Source organism: Paralichthys olivaceus, chromosome 23 (assembly GCF_024713975.1).
Source record: "Paralichthys olivaceus isolate ysfri-2021 chromosome 23, ASM2471397v2, whole genome shotgun sequence".
Lineage (NCBI taxonomy): Eukaryota > Metazoa > Chordata > Actinopteri > Pleuronectiformes > Paralichthyidae > Paralichthys > Paralichthys olivaceus.
This window is the reverse complement of record NC_091115.1, coordinates 5,460,236-5,479,212: the sequence shown is the minus strand read 5'-3', so window position 1 is coordinate 5,479,212 and position 18,977 is coordinate 5,460,236. Positions and strand designations below refer to the sequence as shown.

Here is an 18,977-nt window from a genome sequence, read left to right as displayed (position 1 = left end):
AAAGAAGAGACATTATTGCCTTCAACTCTTGATTTATTTTTTTCTCGGACTGTGCAGCCATGTGATGGAAAAAAGGGAAGAACAGAGACAAACAGCTTTCTGCAGATCTGTGTGTGTGTGTGTGTGTATGCAGATGTTAAAAGGCCAAATCACAAGCCTCTGTGAGCGTGGCGGCCGTGGTGAATGAGCTCCTGTGTTCCTCCTCTGTGTCTCCCGTCTCCACAATCAGCTGAAGTTTGGATTGGCTCACATGTGGAGCAACGCTGACAGAAAAGACGGATGAAGCAGTGACCTTTCTTCCCCCACAAACATTGATTTACAATTTTAAAACTGGTTGAATCGTGGAATCTTCACAGAGCGTGATAGGAAGAAAGTAGAACTTTAAGAATATATCAATTTACTGAAATTTTGTCAAATAGGAGATGTAGATGATTTCATGAAGTTGACAGAATTGGTTTTCGTAACTCGGAAACTCTGGACTGGAAAGATGGAACAATGGCAGCTCACCAATGAATTAGTTTGGCTTTAATTTCAACATTTCCACTTTATTCTCAAGATTTGTTCAAATATACATTTCCACTTTGTACTTGACATTTTGACTTTGGAATTCATAACATTTTGACTTCATTGGCAGTTTGACTCTATTCATGAAATCAAAAAAAACATCTTCCTCTGAATTAGTTTGACTTTACTCTCAACATGCAGTGCCTGTGTTCGGCCCTAAGGATCTTCTGTAGTGTGAAGTTTCAATGTTTTTAACTTGAGAACAAAAAACACCCAATCACCTGCAGTAAAACCTTGTTTCCTCTTGAAGACGGGACTGGAGCAAGAAAGACACAAACTTTGGAGACTGGTTTATTGCTGAAGGGTCCTAAAGGTCGTGTGGCCACAGTTGCAGGTCCACAGGCGGAACCAGTTTTGGTCCACGTGTCATTGAAGCCAACAGCTGCACATCACCAGATGCTCTAGACGCTGAGTGACTCACATCGAAAGCATCGTAAACAATGATTTCATCACATCGGAGAAAATAGTAAACTGCAATGTTTGGCATGAGCTGAATGAAATCTGGCAGAGGTACAGCTTCTCTTTAGGGCAAGTTGCACAGAACAAGAAACTCCAAATCTTGTACATCTGTTTTCACTGAAACTCATCCAGCTTTCACACTCAGGGTCGCCAACATTTTATTTAGGACCGGATCCGAGAAGGTTGAGCCCTAATCAAGCTCAGTGTTAGTTACCGGCGAGCTATATATATATATATACGTACAGAATCAGGATCCACGGGAGGCCTTTACCCTCTAGCTCTCCAGTCAGAGGACCCACCAGGCTCCACGGCTCATTACGGCTCTTTAGCACCAACGCAGCCCTGAAATTATAAATCCCTTAACAGCCCATCTCCATAAAGCCTTTCATTAGCACACAGGAGCTCAGGAAAGTATGAGTTCATCATCATCCAAGATCATCATCTCCCTCTTCTCATCTTCGTGGACTAAACCGCCTGTTTGTCGACACTGCAGCACAAAAGGGGAAGTTCTGAACGGTTCAGATGAGCTGAAGTGTTTACGTATCACGTTGTGTGTGAGTGTGTGTGTGTGTGTGCGTGTGTGTGCGTGTGTGTGCGCGTGTGTGTGCGTGTGTATTGCAGCAATAAGGAACAAGACTGATTTGCTTGGCAAAGGAGATGTAATCAGTGTAGGCAAATGCTACAGTCTGAGAGGACTGTTTACGCTTATCAGCCACACACACACACACAAGTACACAATCCATTTTGCATACACCCATACAGACGCACACACACACAAACACAGACACTCACACAGACACTCACACACAGACACTCAAACGCACACTTGATCTTGTGTAGTGCAGGATTATCAGACAAACTTGTTATGGTACACAGAGAGCAGTTTGACAGATAAGGAACAGAGAGTTGTGCCATCAGATTCACGCATCGTCTGCCGTCATTTGTCGGCCTGTGTTTCTCCAGCAGGCCGGTTCGGTCCCTGCTGTTCAGATCCCTCCAGGACATGCAAACACAGCGGATACTATCTCCCACTATGGCATCTCTGTGGATCCTCCCAAGACTCGCTGATTTGCATCCCAAGCAGCCGGTCATTTTGTGACTTGAAGCGTGGATTACTTGCTTAGGCTATACGTTCACGCTGATAAGTTTTTAAACTTTGTCCAGACGAGTGTTTTATCTCCTTTTCGCCATAATTACATGCACATCACACGTAAACAGGAAGCAGGTTGTCTATTCTGCAGCTGGTTGCTTAGTTACAGAAATTACTAGGAATGGGAAACAACAATGATGAAAGGAAAGAGTGCAGATTTCTTTTCTATGAGGCAGAACTGTTAGTGATCAGTGATGGATCACATCAGATTGTGCCGTATGACAGCTGTGGGAGTCAGGACTGGAATTGATAAAAGCTTAATGCTCTGACGTTTACGTAGGTGTCCTGTGAAATGAGCGAAAGTACAATTAAAAAATAAAATCCAGTACAATAAAGATTATTTCCATGATAATTGATCAACAGCTGAACAGACAGCGGATGGTTCTGGACCACGTGTATTGATGGATGTGAATATGATGAATATGACTTTAAGGCGTGTTTCTATATCAGTTTTCGGTCTGCCAGCCTCCCCGTTTCAAAGCTCATTGTGTTCGATCACGAGACGAGCCGTGGAGCGCCCATGCTTTTCCCACGTGCCCACACTGTTCCCTCTCTGTGCCCGTCTTGTTTGGCACTGGCTGTTTTCTCTCTGCAGATATAAGAGGCCCATTGAAGCGGCGAGGCCCCGGCAGACAGTTCTGCGGGGGCTGGCAGAGCTCACTAATAACAAGCCGCCTATTATGACTGCGAGACAGATGCAGGTTGTGGTGCACGATGTTTTCTGGAAAGTGATAGTAGGCCTGTGTGTGTGTGTGTTGTTGTGGAGACTCATCAAATGACCATTGTTGATTATGTCTGTGATGTAGGTCAATGGAGTTCTCTGCCTGCCCCTGCATGCTGGACTTTTTGACCCCGCGCTTTGTGAGAGACTTCTTTTAGAGTCACTGGCCTGTGGAGGGGTGTGTGTGTGTGTGTGTGTGTGTGTGTGTGTGTGTGTGTTTGTTGACTGCCCTGCTGGGAGAGTGAATGATGTCACCCATCTCTGTTGTACAATCGGCCCCGTTGATGTCTCCTGGCGGACTGAAAAGAAAAGGCAGTGTTTATTGTGGCGCCCTGAAGCTGCGCTACACTGTCAGTTACCACTGTGGTCAGCACCCGGGATCAAGACTCTCTAGAAAGTGCACTTATCTCTGTTTGGAAACAGACAATGGTGAATTAGCCTTAAAGGAAAATCTCCCCTTGAAAAACAAACTGAGTGGCAGAGTGAGATTAAAGTGACTCAATTAGCTGCTGTTACTCAGAGTTGGAAAACATTTCGTTGTAGCAGCCTACACGCGAATGAGAGTCTGTCTGAATGCTCAAATCTAACCTGTGTGAGTAAGTGAAAGCATTTCACACGTTGATACATGTGTCTGCTATTTTTATTGCATTTTCCTGTGATGTGGAAATCACATTATTCTGTGATATCTTCCTGGGCCACTGACAAAAAGTCTTTATTTCCCAAAAGGAAAACATTGATTTCCATTTAAACGCAGCACAGACATGGAGCATCTCTTTCTTTAAAACAATAGCTGCAATTTCTTTTTAGATTTCGACACCTTAAATAAATGTGTGTCCACGTGTCTCATGTCACAACAGGTTAAAGCCTCACGTGGACACCTTATGGACAGTTTTAATTAAAAAACGACAGTATTTCTCAATAAATAAGAAAATCAATAACTGAAAATAAAAGCTTAATAACAGCTGCTTTGAAGGTTTTTCCATTTCTTAAGCAGCTGAACTGATCTACCATCATTATTACGTAGCCGCAGTCTGATCGCGTCTCCGTCATCTGACACCAGAAGGACGAGAAAACCGATTTGTCCTCTAAAAGCAAACTTTTTAACATTTCGCCTATAAAAACCCACTGCATAATACACAACTGATTTACGGACTGTAGCATAATGGCCACTCGTGTGCACACAACAGAATGCATAAATCAGGTGTGTGTGTGTTGAAGGAGACTGGAAGTTGTCACCTGCCGTGAAGGTGATTTTTTGCCGGTAAACTGCTCTCCCACATATAATTAGTCTTGATGAGGTGTGACACCGTCTGCATGATGCTGTGAGCGCTCATCTGGCAAAGCAACAGAACTGATGACCCCGGTGCAAAGGGAGTAACAACACACACAGTGTACATGTATGTTAGAAGGTATGTACTCGTCTCTCTGGTTGACATTGGGATGTGGTGAGACCCTGGATTCCTGTAATCTCCGTGCACGTCTCCCTCCCCCGGCCGGCCTCCAATCTAAGCTTCAATGTCAAAATACCTCATCGTTTCACTTGATCCTCTCCCACATCGTTACATAAGTACACACACACACACACACACACACACAGGCAAAATGTTTCCACCCACCTACGCACATATACATATATATACATAGAACACATGTTGTACATGCAATCTGCTGTGAAATAGATTTGTACACGTATTAAAAATCCTCCGTGCGCTTTATGTACGCTTCTCCTTCCAACTCTGACTGGGCACGGTCCTTTATGAGGCAGTGTAATCATCATAACATTCCTCTTCCTCACTCTTTCCCTCCTCCTCTTTTCTCTTGTTGTTTCTTTCAGAGCTTCACACCAGCTGATTAAATCTTCAGCATAATGGCCATCTGCACACTTTACCCTGTTTGCTTATGGTTTTTCTGACTTTCTTTTTCCGTGAATGAGCACAATGTTGAGGCGGATTCGTGACTGCAAGGTTTTCTTTTTTTTTAAATGAATGTGAGATAAGACTGTAGAAATGCTTTTAGAAATGTACTGAGGTCCAGAACACAAATGTTCGAGTCAGGTGCTCTCAACCTTCTCTGGAAGTTTACTGACAGCCCCCTGGCAAGACACCTGTAAAATATTGAGCGAGTGGATGTGTTGATGGCGTTTCTAACACGTGATGGACGCCCCCAAAAGAATCTCAGGGAAAGAAGAGTTGTACATGTAGAGGATGCCGACAACAAGTTTAGAGATTTTTGGCGACAGGGGCAGATGCCAGGGTCGATATGTTATAAATAAAAACACAGGACGCCACCTTTGCCTGAATGTTTCCGACATTTTCCTGTTTCCGAAAATGGCAGACCGTCTTATTTTTACATCAAAATCTTTTTTTAAATTGATAATGCTTTTCATTCCTTTGTTTCGTTCATACACACACACACACACACACACACACACACACACACACACACATTGCTTCATGCTTTGTGGCACATGTTAGAAAAAAAAGAAAGAAAAAAAAAGATGCAGACAAATAATGATCTCACATGGATTCTATCCTCCCACTGGACCCAGGTCGCTGCCCCTCCTCCTGCCTGCTCTGAAGTGTCTGATGGGTTTATTTCTTATTTATAAGGATTTGAAGTCAGCTCCACTGAGACACAAAGACCTTCAACCCTCGAGTTCCCAAGAGAAGAGATCTCTGATTGACTATTTTAGTCTTTTCTCGATTTTACAAGAAGGTAAAATTTATAAGGTTCATCACTTCAGCTGTTTTATTTTTCCTGAAATTATCCAGAGGGGCTGTTTGTGAGAATTTATCTTGTGTGTCGATGACGTTTCCAACACACGACGGACGTAAAATTGGAAGAATACAAATATCTCAGGATGAAAAAGAGGAGCCACAGTCGCAGAATGAACAAAAGACGATGTCAACTTGTGAAGTCAAGGAGATTTTGGTGCAGGGCCTACTCCTGTGTTGATGCACTGTGGACAAAAACGTGTGATTCAAACATCATCTCCTGCCTCCTTGTCATCGAGTCTGACCTGCACCATGTCCTGCTGCGCTCTTCATATGTGAAAGGGAAAACTCTTTAAACGGCTTTACTGTAAGACCAGCAGATGACTCTTATTGACTGTGCATGGGGCGATCTATCAATACATTGATGCTTGGCTGACGCAACATGTCGGGCAAATGTGTGCGGAAAGGAGTCTCAGTCGTGTTTCAGCCCAGAGGCTCATGGGATGTATGATGCTAATAAATTTAGTCGAAATCACATCAAGCAGCTCCATCGATTGTAAGAATGACATCATCCACCTCCCCCGCCTCTCTCAGCTCTCTATCCCCGCCGGAGGAAGCCGAGCAGGGGAGAGAAATCTTCAACCCAGAGAGATTCTCTTTCAGGATGACGGAGCGTTGTTGGTGTTCACCTGTCTTGTGTTTCATCCCTCACACAACCTCACATGCGTTCACGCTCACGAGCTTCTGCACTACGGGGGGATTTAACTTTAAGTTTCCACATTAGTCTTCTGCAGACAGGATAGTGCAATCTATGAGACAATTACATTAGAGCGCCGGGTGTGTGAGAGAGCTTCTCACACACTCAGGGCGAGAGATAATGAATATGAGGACGTGGGTGTGTGTTAGAGAGAGGTTGGTCGGTGAAGACATGCAGGGCGAGCGAGTGTGCGGGCGCAGCTTATTTTCATCTTATAAATGCTTTTGTTCCACATGAAGTTCTGCAACATATGGACATTTAGAGCTAATTGAAAAGAAGGGGTTTTTAAAAGGGGGTGGGGCTTTCTGGCTGCTCCGAGGATTCAAATATTTGTATTGCATTTAAAGCTTGGAATGATTTACCATTGTCTCAACTCAGCAGAAAAACTTTGTAGCTGTTTTTAATTAAAGCAACATAAAAATCACATGTCGAACATGTAAAATAGCCGTTTGGTACTTGTGCTTGTCTGAGAGAAGCTCCAGTTAAACGTTTACATCCAAGTGAGCATCTGCTGCTGTGATTTTTCAGTAGATTGTATTACCGTCTCCCTCTCTCTCTCCCTCCCTCTCTCTCTGTGTGAGTGTGTGTTCAAAGCGCTGGGTGACTCATCCAGGGTGAGTACGCCCTGTCCTATCCCCATCAATCCCTGGCTCATCCTCTCTGCGTGCCCCGGGGAGCTGATGAGATCTTCTGCCAAGAAGGGCATGACCACCTGCACTGAGCAGATAGTCTTTAGGGTTATTGTTTAAAACGCTGTAAACACTGTAAACATTGTAAACACCAACGTAAAGCTACATTTTCTTCTTTATAATTGTTTGGAGGAATCATAACATTTCTGAATGCATTTTATTCTTTTTAAAAACCTTTGGGTTTCCAGAAATGTTACCAACAACAGTCTGCTTCAAGTTAATCCAGTTCAATAACACCCTGCAGTGGTAAGAGGAGAGGGGCGCTCAGTTATTTCTTTTGTCTACATCGCTTTTCATGGTTGTGCTGCAAGCTTCAGCTCTGGTGCTGGACGACAGCTGATCGTAACCTTTGACCTCTGTGTGGAAACGTTTCCATGTGGCAGGAGGCAGGAATGTGTCAAGAGAATTTTAAAACCATAAGCAAAAGGGACACATGATACCGAACCTCATGATTCCTCAAATCTTCAAATGAGTAATAATGACAGCACAAGGCATTTGAATGCTGATTTGTCTGAAGCTTCAGTATTGCACTAAAGCTCAACATATGTGTCTGTATTCTTTTGTGTTACGTGTTTTGCAGTAATCTGTATTCAAACCCATGATCCCTTTGTGATTTTTATACGTTTGCACTCAGGAAACTTGGTGTGTAGCTGGTATTAGGAAATCCCTTTTCTAAGAGCTGTAGGACTGCAGGACGTGTGTGTGTGTTCACTCATGTCGGACCATGAGATTAAAATGCTCTGACCATTTATCTCTCTGTCATATCTATCATATATAACAAAGACACACAATCCCCCCTCTATGCCCCTGCGGCTTTCCTACACGTCCCTTTACGTTCTCCTGGTCAATATTTGTTTCACTGCCTGCCGTTCCTCACCTTTCCGTTTATTAATCTCCTGTCCTTTCAAATATATGGCATTTAATTATAAATGGATTAGGAATTCAGGTTCTGACTATGGGGTATTGAGGGGGAAACACAATTGATGGAGGCCATCGCACACACCGTGACACAAGACAAATGGGCTTTGTATAAGTTGCTTCCATTAAAGCCTAATGCAGACGAATTATGAGGAAAGATTGATTGGTGCCGTTCGGAGCGGCAGTCGCTGGAAATTCTATGGAGTCCGATGATTTTCCTTCAGAGAGCTGCTGTGAAACCAGCGAGAGCCGAGTCCTCCGTGGCAGATTCGCCGCCTGGTTCAAATTTTGCTGCAGGAGCCTCTGAGAGCAAGAAGCCTCTATCATCTCGTTCCTCTTTTCATTTCCGCCTTTTTTTTTCCTGATTCAGATGCAGAATTAGAATTCCCATTCAAAGTAGGTCAGCGCCCCCTCTCTTTCCTTCTGTTTCCCCATTCTCCCTCTGCCTCGCTCTACCTCTCTCTGTCTCCCTGGCACGGTTCCCTATGTAATCCCTATCCAAAGAAAAAAAAAAAAACAGAGATGAGACTCGGCTGCTTTGATTCCACTTACTCTGCTTCAAGCTAATTTCTTCTTTCCCTTTGTGTCCTTCTCCTCAGTCCTCCTCTTGATGTCTGCTTTGCTCCTCATTTTTGCCTCAAACAGTTCTTTTCTTCCTCTCTCTGTCCATCCGACCGTCTTTCCTCCTCTTCAGCCTCTCCTCGGGTTATCCATCACTGTCACTGTAGTCCTTTGCAGAGCTGCTGAAATTATACATCAAGGTTGCCCCCCAGCCTACAACTCTCTGATAGCTCCTATGCCGCATTTCAGGCCGTTTAGCTAATGCTCTTATTAATGGGGCCCTGTGAAATGCTGAAGGACGCTTTGACAGGACGGATCGCTGTTGCAGGGATGAGAAGTTAGATCATTAAGTCGTGGGACAATGTCTCTAATCATGGGTCATCTTGTCATGCTAAGTGTGACACTGTAACATGCATAATTTGATGCAGACTTTCAGCTTTTAAAAGGGACCACCCCCGAGGCCAGTGTTGAGCTGCAACACTGTGCTATTGTCAGGAAAACAAGTTAAAATTCACTTCACAGAAGCTAATCCATGCAATGCTCCATTGTTTTGACATTTGGGGGGTCTGCTTGTTTGCTCTCTCATCCAGAATTTGTTGCAGGGATTTGCAGAAGCTGGAGGTCTGAGGAGTCCAAGCTTGTCCAGTGACAGATTGCCGCCTGGGCAAAGTGGGCACGTGCCCATGGCCCTGGAGCCAAGAGGGTCTTTGGCCTTAGAACTATTATTTGGCCCTTTTTTCTGCCAGTATTGGAGTAAACAAGATTTTGAAAATGTTGCATACTGAATCTGACTGTTCCTGTCGGCCAATGTGAGGGAGCGTGGTCCTACATGCTGTCACTCATGAGCACTGAATCGGAATTCATAGGTGAGTTGCACCTTCAGGACTTTATCTTTAAAGTTTTGTGTGGTCGTATGTTGCTCTCTATTACGTTTATCATTACTTTATATAAACCCCTAAAGATGTGCACCTCAAAGTCTTCTCGTATCTTCATGCTACAAACTAGTGCCTTGAGTTACGACACATTATTTGTATTGATCGTGGGACACTGTGTTTTTAAACTCTCCATCCTGCTTGTTTTTAAAGGTTGAGGGAGCATCGTGGATTACGGCTCTCTCCTTTTACAATCAATTTGTGATTAGTTTTGTGTCTCCGTGTCTCATCCTCTCTCTCTCTGTCCTCCACTTTAATTGTTCCAATCAAAGCCCTAAACACTGGAGGAGGTGGTGGAGGAGGAGGAGGAGGAGGAGGAAAGTGTATGTGTAAAAGCTTTGCGAGGGGCGAAAAAAAAAACCTGATAATCCATTTTAATTACCAAGAACAAAAGGAAAATGCAGTCACTTGAAGGTGACGCAGGGACATTCTTCAAAGGGCCTGTCTCCATGGCAATAGCTGTGGGCAGGACAGACCCCTGTGGCACACATCGGCCTGTGAATGGTCGGCCTCGGTCTCTGACTCGGGAGAGCTTCAGAGATGCCATCAAAATAAAAGAAGAATTAGCTTGAGGCCAGCGAGCGATACAGTACAGGCCTGAAATTCACTGTAATGTTTAACTCCTCGGTCACGGTTTAAGAAACAAAAAACACCAGACACACAACAGCTTTCAAACAACCATAAAGAAATAAAAATGCATTTGTTCCATTGTTAATGTGACCGTTTTCCCTTTGATGGAGCGCACAAATTGCAGCGTTCCCGACGGCAGCAGCACTACAAAGCTGAGCTTTATCTTTTACAAACACATGCTGTCGTTTCTCTCGCCTACTGCCCCATATGGTTGGATTTCCTCGGCAGGCCAGACTGTTCAATAAGCCGCTGCTAATGAAGGGTTGAGTGCTCTGTGTGTGGTTATGTGTGCACAGGTAATATCATGATCCTTTTATTATACGATCCATAAAAGAGCAGATACCTTTCCTAGACACACCGGACCATGGGCTATAATATCATATACAGAAAGTCTGTCCTTACGCCATTTCGTGTTATGAAAGAGGTACAAGCTGCTTTTGTTTATGAAAGTCATGACATTACAGAGAAGTTGAAGAAAACTGTATTTGATGTAGAACTTGAAAATATGAATTTGCAATATAGAAATTCACAATATGGAAGTTTACTTGGATTTGTTAAAACATCCATTCTTTGTTTACTTTCTTATTTTATTTTAACTATTAAGGCTTTTTTGAATTTAAGAAAGTGCACGAGTCAGGGAATGGCCGAACTTAAAATTTGTATTCAAGGCATTTCCTTCTATAGCCTTAGAGGATTCATTTTGCTGCGTATAGTCAAACTTGCCAGTCAGACAAATGAAGTCAGATTTGAAACTATCTCTCCTCAGAGAGGGTCAGTGTTTGCCTGAGCAATATTTGAACACTTAATTTCACACAGTGGAAGTTCTGGAATTCTTCTGCCTTAACCAATTAAAATCAGCTCTCTCCTCTTTTTTTCACCACAATCATCCACTTTGTGACACACATTCTAAACCACACTACACATGCACCTCCACATTCAGCAAGCACGCACTCTTATTAAGAAACTTCGGCGGCAAAATATCTGATAATTTCAGTCAGTTTAAGTAAATCCAAGTCAAGCAGCAAACAGTACGCTAATCTTCAAAGAGCAGCTTTGTTATGAGAGGGGGCACTTTACGTTCCACGAACCTGTTCCTGCTTTTACTTAATAGCACGTGGTTGAAAATACCCTCGTAAATACAGAGGGTTCAGCTCCAGCTCATTGCAGCAACAAGGAACCCTGTTCTTGTCGGGCGATGACAGATTTCAGTCTAGACTGAGGTTGTGTCTGGCCGCTGTGGCAGGTGTGCTCACACTGTACTTGTTGTAAATGTAAATTTGTATGCGTGCTCAAGGCTAGCTGACAAATCCAGTTGTGTGAGGCTTTACATATTATTAACCAGTCCACGCTTTTCATCAGCAACTCCATCGACCAATGAACAAAAACAAAACCCACTCGATAAGACTCTAAACTATAGCCAGCCACTCGCAGACTCATGTATTACAGTGCTTAGACGTACGCACAAGGCAACTGTGTGGTTAGTGAGGTAATCTGGCCCTCAGATTATTGTTTAGCAGAAGAGACATGAGTGTTCAAGGTATCACCTTCCGTGTAACTTACACTTGTGGTGTGCGTCACGCTGTGGACGGTGTTAAAAGCATGGCGAGTGCATAGGAAGGGTTCATTTTCAGATTTAAATCCAATGTGATGTTAGTGTTAAGAGGACACTGGACATTCATGGTCCCATATGAGGGTACAATAAACTACAGGCATAAACTACGGTAGCGCTCAGGGTCAAAACACAGCAGCATCCTCCTCCTCTATGTTGGTGGATGAGACTTGGACCAAACTAAAAGTTCAAGCATGTCGAATACATTTTTCTCAAAAATGTAGTTAGTTTTTCACACTAATGTTTGTTCATGTTCATTTTTCCAGTCAGTTTGGTTTTTATTTGTTATTTGATACTTTAAAAATGAGGTGAAACATGATTGACAGCTGAGATGGACTTGCGTTGGTCGAGAGCGTGTGTCAGCGACACCTTGATGCCACGGTTTCATCCCCCGATCACGACTGCGCAGACTCCGAAAACATCACAGGCTTTTTCACAAGTCCAAGTGTCTCTGACAAAAGATGAAATAAAACCAGGCTTTAAACCAGACCTTCTTTTCCCTTCCCTGTCTCCAGTTACACGTTTATGACCTCACACATTCAATAGTTCTACAATTTACAGTGTTAACAATCACAGTGCCATGTACAGTAACTACTGCTTCACACCTTCAGCAGTTCAATGAGCAGAGAGAGAACTGGTGCTGTTTCTATATTTCATGTCAAGTATCACCACACATTTGATTTATTTGGTGGAAAGTGAAGCTCCTCCTCCTCCATGAAAATCTGCGTCTCACCTGGAACCCAGACGTGATGGGACGTGGACACTGACAGTAGAACTGAGAGAGCCTGCTTGAGCTCCGAAAGAAGGAATAAATCTAAATATAAAATTATTTTCCATACATTATCAACATGGGATTGTGAACTCTATGAATAATTATTAAAAAAAAGATATTTTACCTCCACCTACTTTACAGAAATGAAGACAAAGGAAAATAAATCTTGTAGATGCAGTAGCGAGGTCCCCACATGCCTTAGTGTGATAAGAACTACTTAAAATGACAGAAACCACCATACAAACCATCTACTTTGGTCCATGTCCCATCCACTAACATGCAGCCAGCCACCAGGGGGCAACCAAGATGTCTTGGCTTCGCTTTTGGTGAGCTGTCATGTCCTCAATCTTTATTGACAATCTATGGTGCAGACAGATAAGCGCATGAAACAACCCTAACCTCATGCCAACTCTCTCCTTGAGTTGTATCTGTGCTGACTGTGTTTCTCCACCAGGTCAAAGGTTATCGGCAAATGAAAGCGACTCACGTGTTGACAGAAATAAAACGTGTTGGTGGGACAGCTGCTGTATGAAGAGCAGAGTGGCACGACCCTGACTGCCTGGGCCCTGACCTGTACGTGACACCCTGTGCCAACCTGCCGTGCGTTCTCTTTTATTCATAACTCCACTGTCACTTGTGTTCTGTGTGTTATCTGCTGCCCATCAGGCGCTCACACCAACACGTCCTTATCTGCTCTGTTCTTTCTATAAAGTTCTCACTGTGCTCACTTTCTCTGCCATCAAGGCTCTCGGCCTGCTTTCCTTCCTGTTGACTTCACCTTTTCCTACACTGTTCCCCTCCGATAGACTTTGGGCAACAGGCCATGAACATCGTCGGAGTAGTTTTCTGTGGCACCGCTGAGCATATTACCTTTCACATCTCATGCCCGGTTCATCTTGTCACAGTTCATTTGCTACTTAGAGTTTGTAATCTCCAAGTAGCCTTGACATTTAATCGTACCTTTTGTCCGCTGACTGATTCAACCCTGTTCAAAAAGAGTAAACTAAATAGAGTCCCTGCAGCTCTCCTGTTGTGTATCGTCTCTGATGATTGGCCTCAAAAAACAATAGCCGAGTTTTGGCCTGTCTGGACACCATCAGCAAATAATAACAAAGTGTGAACATGTCTTGCCTCCCAGGGCGTGCTGCACGTCAGTGCTTGATCAAGAGCCTTGCCGTCGCGAGTAAAGAAGCCAATTAACTTCCTCTGTCACCTTCCAGCTAAGTGGAACCAATGCTGAAGGCTGTACAAATTGCAGCCAGGAATCTAATTTCAGATGAACACACACCTCAGGCCCTCGAGAACCGCAAAAAATTCAATCTGAAGAAATGTGATGACTTGCACTTGCTGCTCTGTATTGGGTTTGGCCCATCAAAGTCGTCGCCCTCTTGCTCGAGCTACAGGCAGCAGCCCAGAGGAGGGTGGACGACGTCTTAAGCCAGAGCAGGCGCTTTATTAACGGGATAACATTTTGGAAGAGATGGTGGTCAGAGAAAGAAAAAAATCAATATCAAATTTATTTCTGTGCATGTGTAGGTGCGTGAAATGTTTAGCATAGCTTAGCATAAAATAAAATTGTTTGTGTTGCTCCATCGAAACTTGACAACCACAACTTAGAGCCTGTTTTATTTCTTATCGAGGAAGTTATTGATTACTTGGGCAGAACCCTAATTGTTGTTCATTTTATGTTCACATGAGCTTAAGGAGACATATGACGCTTTTTCTTTCCTCTAGTGTCTATTATTGGTTTTTGTAGATTGTATATGTAACAAGTCTGCAAAGTTAAATGGCCTGAGGCTAATCTGCAACGCCAGGTAAAGTGAGAGAGGAGTCTGACATTCCCTACACTCGCTCAAAGTGGTTGACCAATCACATTAAAGTGGAGTACTTGTCCTTGATGGGGAGGGGGGGCCTTAAAGAGACAGCAGTGGACAATATGAGGAAAGTGAGGTGTTTTCTGAACATTACATCATGGACACCTAAAGATGAGAAGAATATGTCTCCTTTCAGAGAGTCCACAAATCTGTGAGAACTGAGGGGACATTTTGTGACTTTCCGACCACAATGTTTTTATTTGCAGGCAGCGATCCAGTCAGACCCACGTCATCACATCAGACACGGCAAACACAGCCTCATTGTATTCATACTCACCAAATCAAAATACATCTCCCCTGCAGCACTGTATTTTAACAAATATTTGGTAGATGGAAATACTGTTGTTCATCATGACACAGTTACAGCACACAGCTCCTCCTGTATGAGATTTAGAGACTAAAATAGTTTTGGAACTGCTGATATCTGTTTAAATCACAGTTCGGGTGAAAGAGTAAACATAGTTAATCTCATTACTTGTTAAATTTCAGAGGTGTTACAGGGTAATACTGTATTAGTATAACAGCAGAGTGCAGTGGTTACGGCCTCTATTTCACTGCATGTTTTTACAACAGGTTTTACCACAGTTAAATACCAGCTCCTTTGGCTTCACTAGCATGTCTGTCATCCTGTCACAGTATCACTTTCACTCCGCACAGTTGTCTCAGTCACTCTGAAATGAGATCGGGCCCTTCTCACCATCACACCCTCTTCCCCTCACCTTTGTCATCAAAGAACAAATTGACAGGAGCTTGGAAACGCTCCGGAGGCTTTCTCTGGGATGTGACATCACTCTAATACTCCTGTTAATGTACAAATGAGGAGGAGAGATGCTGTAACGTTCACACGTCCTCCTCCTCCGTACGTTCATTTCCGCTCTAATCTAGACAGACGTCTCACTCCTCTTCTTCTGTCTCTCAATCTAGATTGTGTCTCGATTTGTCTCTTGCCTCGTTTTCATTCCCTCATTTCTCCCGGTGCCCAATCTTCCTCTTATTTCCTCTATTTTCTACCTGGCAGCTGCCGTCCCCTCTGCCTCCGCCACCTGAAGACAGCACTGCACAGCGCCAATTTCCTGAGTGCTGCTCACCACTGCCACTCGATTAATTACTTCAGAGACAGAGGTGGGAGGCAGGGACTGTCAGAGCTTTAGCCTGGATCAGTGTGGTCTCTCACAACTTCTGCCGTCCTCCGGGATGATGGTGGAGGGGGCAGTACCTGCTATATTCTATAGCTGCTATATACGGGGCTGAGCTGACAAATGGAGATTAGTTGTCCTCGTCGCAGTCCTGAGAGGCTTGGTTGCCTTATGGCCTGAATACAGGATGAATGGTTTTGGTTTTCCATTCTTTCTTTTTATTCATTTTTGTTGGGTTTTAAAATGGTGGAGATGGAATGTGTCTGTATATTAAGCCGCTATCTTGCACTTTTGAGTCTGGTCAGTATTGGGGGTGGAGCGGTGGTACAGAGGATGTCATCAACAAGGGCGTCAATCGTGACATTTCACTTTGTTTTTGTTTGAATCATAGACTGTAAATAAAGATGGCTGACGTGTCACTTCCTCCCACTATCCAGAAATTAAGCCAAAATATCCGAGATAAGAACATTGCAATCTTTCGCCAGTGATGTCGTGGAGACAGAATATTCGGTACAATGGAGGGATGGAGCCAAGATAGCGAGGTCCCACTGATGCACGCGTTCGACCCATCGTTAGTCAGTCTCGGCTGTCAATCATGTTTTTAAATATTGTATTGTTTGGTCCATATCCCATCCACTAACATGGAAGAGGTAGAGGCTATGACTTATACTGCAGCCAGCCACCAGGGGGTGGTCAAGATGATTTGGCTTCACTTTTGGGGAGCTGTCACGTCGTCCGTCCATGTGCACAGTCTATGGTCATCATGTGGAGGACTTTGTTGTTTTTTTTCCCTCTTGAGAAAACTGGTCTTTTGTTTGGTCTTTTTTAAATTAAAGAGTATATCACAGCTCTGGTTTCTGTTTTTAAGGATTCATGTTAAGTCGGTGGGTATTTTAATGAGCAAACACATTGTTGGTTTTGTTTTGATTGGAGGATGGGAGCAGGATCTATGGACATCACCATGGCAACTGCCACCACATGTTCTCCCTTGGAAGAAACCCTCTGTATGTTTCCTCTGCACAAAACACTATAAATACACGCTTTTTAAAGCTTGCTGATGCTAAGCTGCGGTCCGCTGTGTCTCTACGTACTGAGCTCTTTAACCTGACATCACAGTGACTTGTTTTGCTGGAACATGTCGGCTACAGTCGTCACAGTTTGAGTCCCGTCTGTGATGTTTTACACTCTGCTTTACAAGCCCAGAGAAAAAAAGACAGGTTGAAGCAACTTAAGGAGCCGTTAACGCCTCCTCTGCAGAACAACACACACTCACACATTTACTCTAACCTTCAACAGAGTTAGCTGCTTGCCAGACTGAAACCTTATCTTTACCTTGCCTTAACATTACTTTAACCTAAGCTTAGCCTTAAACTAAACCTAGCCTTAACTTTAACCTAAGCCCAAACTTAAATAAGCTATACTCATAAGTACCTGTGACTGTGGAAACAGATTAATGTCCCCACAACATCAGTAATACAGGGACCACACACACACACACACACATACACACCCACACACACATTCAGCCCAACATGTCCTGACATGACACTTCATGGTATCCTGTAAACTTGCAATAACACAGCTTGAACTCTCAAACCCTTCTCACCCCCACACAAACACACACACAAAAGCCAAAATCACCATAAAACTCAAAAACAGGTCAATAAATAACTAGAAATATTCGATTTTTCTCTCGTCTCTGTCAGAGTCTGAGACGTCAGAGGGTGAAAGTGAAATCTGAGCAGATTGGCTTCATTCTCGCTCACCACCCACAACACACACACACACACACACACACACACACACATTAAGCTCTGGCAGTTCTTCAACATGTTCTCACATGTCTCCTGACATAGACTCAACCAGAAATAGTCTTATACCTTTCATAAGAAATAAGACCTCAGGTGTATTTTTTACGTGGCAGAGAAACCCCATACAAGGTACAATACATAACTTCTTTTTATTACATGTTTAGTTAAAAATGAAGCTGACATTTTTCTCTTACGAAGAGATCAAAACACACTGAGTCCATCTCTCAGTACTTTCTTTCCCCCCCACTCCATTACTGAGAAGGTATATATTTAAAAATGGGTGACGAGTGTATACTTTTATTCTCTTCTCTTCTTGAAACACTGGTTTTATCAGATATTTAATAAGCTGGGGTGAGTCATGTATTTGTTGAGGACAACTTCATTCACATTGACGGCTCATAATAAACTCCAACAGTGGTTGTGTTCATTCTAGTGATTTATTAGCCAGTGCAACAGTGTGGCTGACTGAACAGTGGAGCTCTATGATAAAACCACCAGACTCGGTGTGTGGGAGCGATCGCAACATTTTGGCTTCAGTTTTGGGGAGCTGTCATGTCGTCCATCATTCTGAACAGTCTCTGGTTTAAACTCCCTTAGAGATATAGTGTCATTATTCTCTTTTTTACATTTTTGACATTTTATCATCAACCACGTTTCCGGGATGCATGACTAATGAGTCCAATGTGTCCACATGCCTCTATCATAATGGACAAAATCGACATTCATGATGGCAGCAACGCACATACTTCACGGATAATCCAACAAACCTTGTGAGTCACGATGAGGTGATCTCACCTCACGGTCACGACGAGCCCCCATCGCGTGTTGGCCGTCTCTGGCTACTTATACCTCAGCAGACGTGAAGGAGAGAGTTTGGTTTTAGCCGGATATGTTTGTTCTGTGAAACTCAAGCTTGTGTCATGAATGGAAGTGAAACAACAGCGTGCATGGGCCCAGACTGGATCTGATCCCACAGCTGTTTGGGGTTGTCAAAAGTGTGAGTCATGTTTAGGGGGTTGGAGCAGCACGGTCAGTGAGTGTAGCTCACACATGTACGAAGTCTCTCTCTCTCTTTTACTCTGTCTCTCTCTCAGTTTTAGCTCTGGGAGACGGTGGAATGACAGTTACAATATTTGCTTCATGGTGAGACAGAGTCCACCGACAGCAGCCAGTGTGTGTGTGTGTTTGTGTGTGTGTGTGTGTGTGTGTGTGTGTGTGTGTGTCTGTTCCTTCTTGTCTACATGATGATAAGGTTATATCACACCTTTTATTGGACTTTCAAGTTACACAACGAGTTATAATGTCTGAGGGCAGACAGACAACAGACAGACTCACTGAGTAAACTAGTCAGTGATAAATGAATATAATTGTGTTTAGGATCAAAACGTGGCGACCTACAGCGTAACTAAGACTTGTACCAGGTGTGTGGTCCTGCGTCTCGACTGGATCGACTATTGTGTGCGTTCTCACGATTAAATTACACTCCTTTGAAATGGTATGTTTTGGAGTTTATTCTTGGAAATAAGTGAGAGGGATAGAGCTTTTTTTTTTAAGTAGCGCACCAGTTACGGTGTTAAATCTCATTTGATGAATTTTCACCAATGATAAATGGATGCAGGCCTTTGGTCTCTCGAATGACCAGCAGAGTGCGACTCCACTGGAGGCAAAAAGAAACTATTT

At 43.5% G+C, this 18,977-nt stretch overlaps 1 protein-coding gene across 1 annotated transcript in view; it reads left to right on the top strand.

The window, feature by feature from the left end:
• The window catches only part of fam3c (FAM3 metabolism regulating signaling molecule C), a 37,679-nt gene extending 21,347 nt beyond the window's left edge, over positions 1-16,332 (top strand). Inside the window, exon 10 of the mRNA XM_069519493.1 lies at positions 12,931-16,332. Coding sequence (XP_069375594.1) covers positions 12,931-13,008 — 78 coding nt within the window. The 3' untranslated portion in view covers positions 13,009-16,332. The remainder of the gene's footprint in view (positions 1-12,930) is intronic.
• Positions 16,333-18,977: the final 2,645 nt, after the last annotated feature.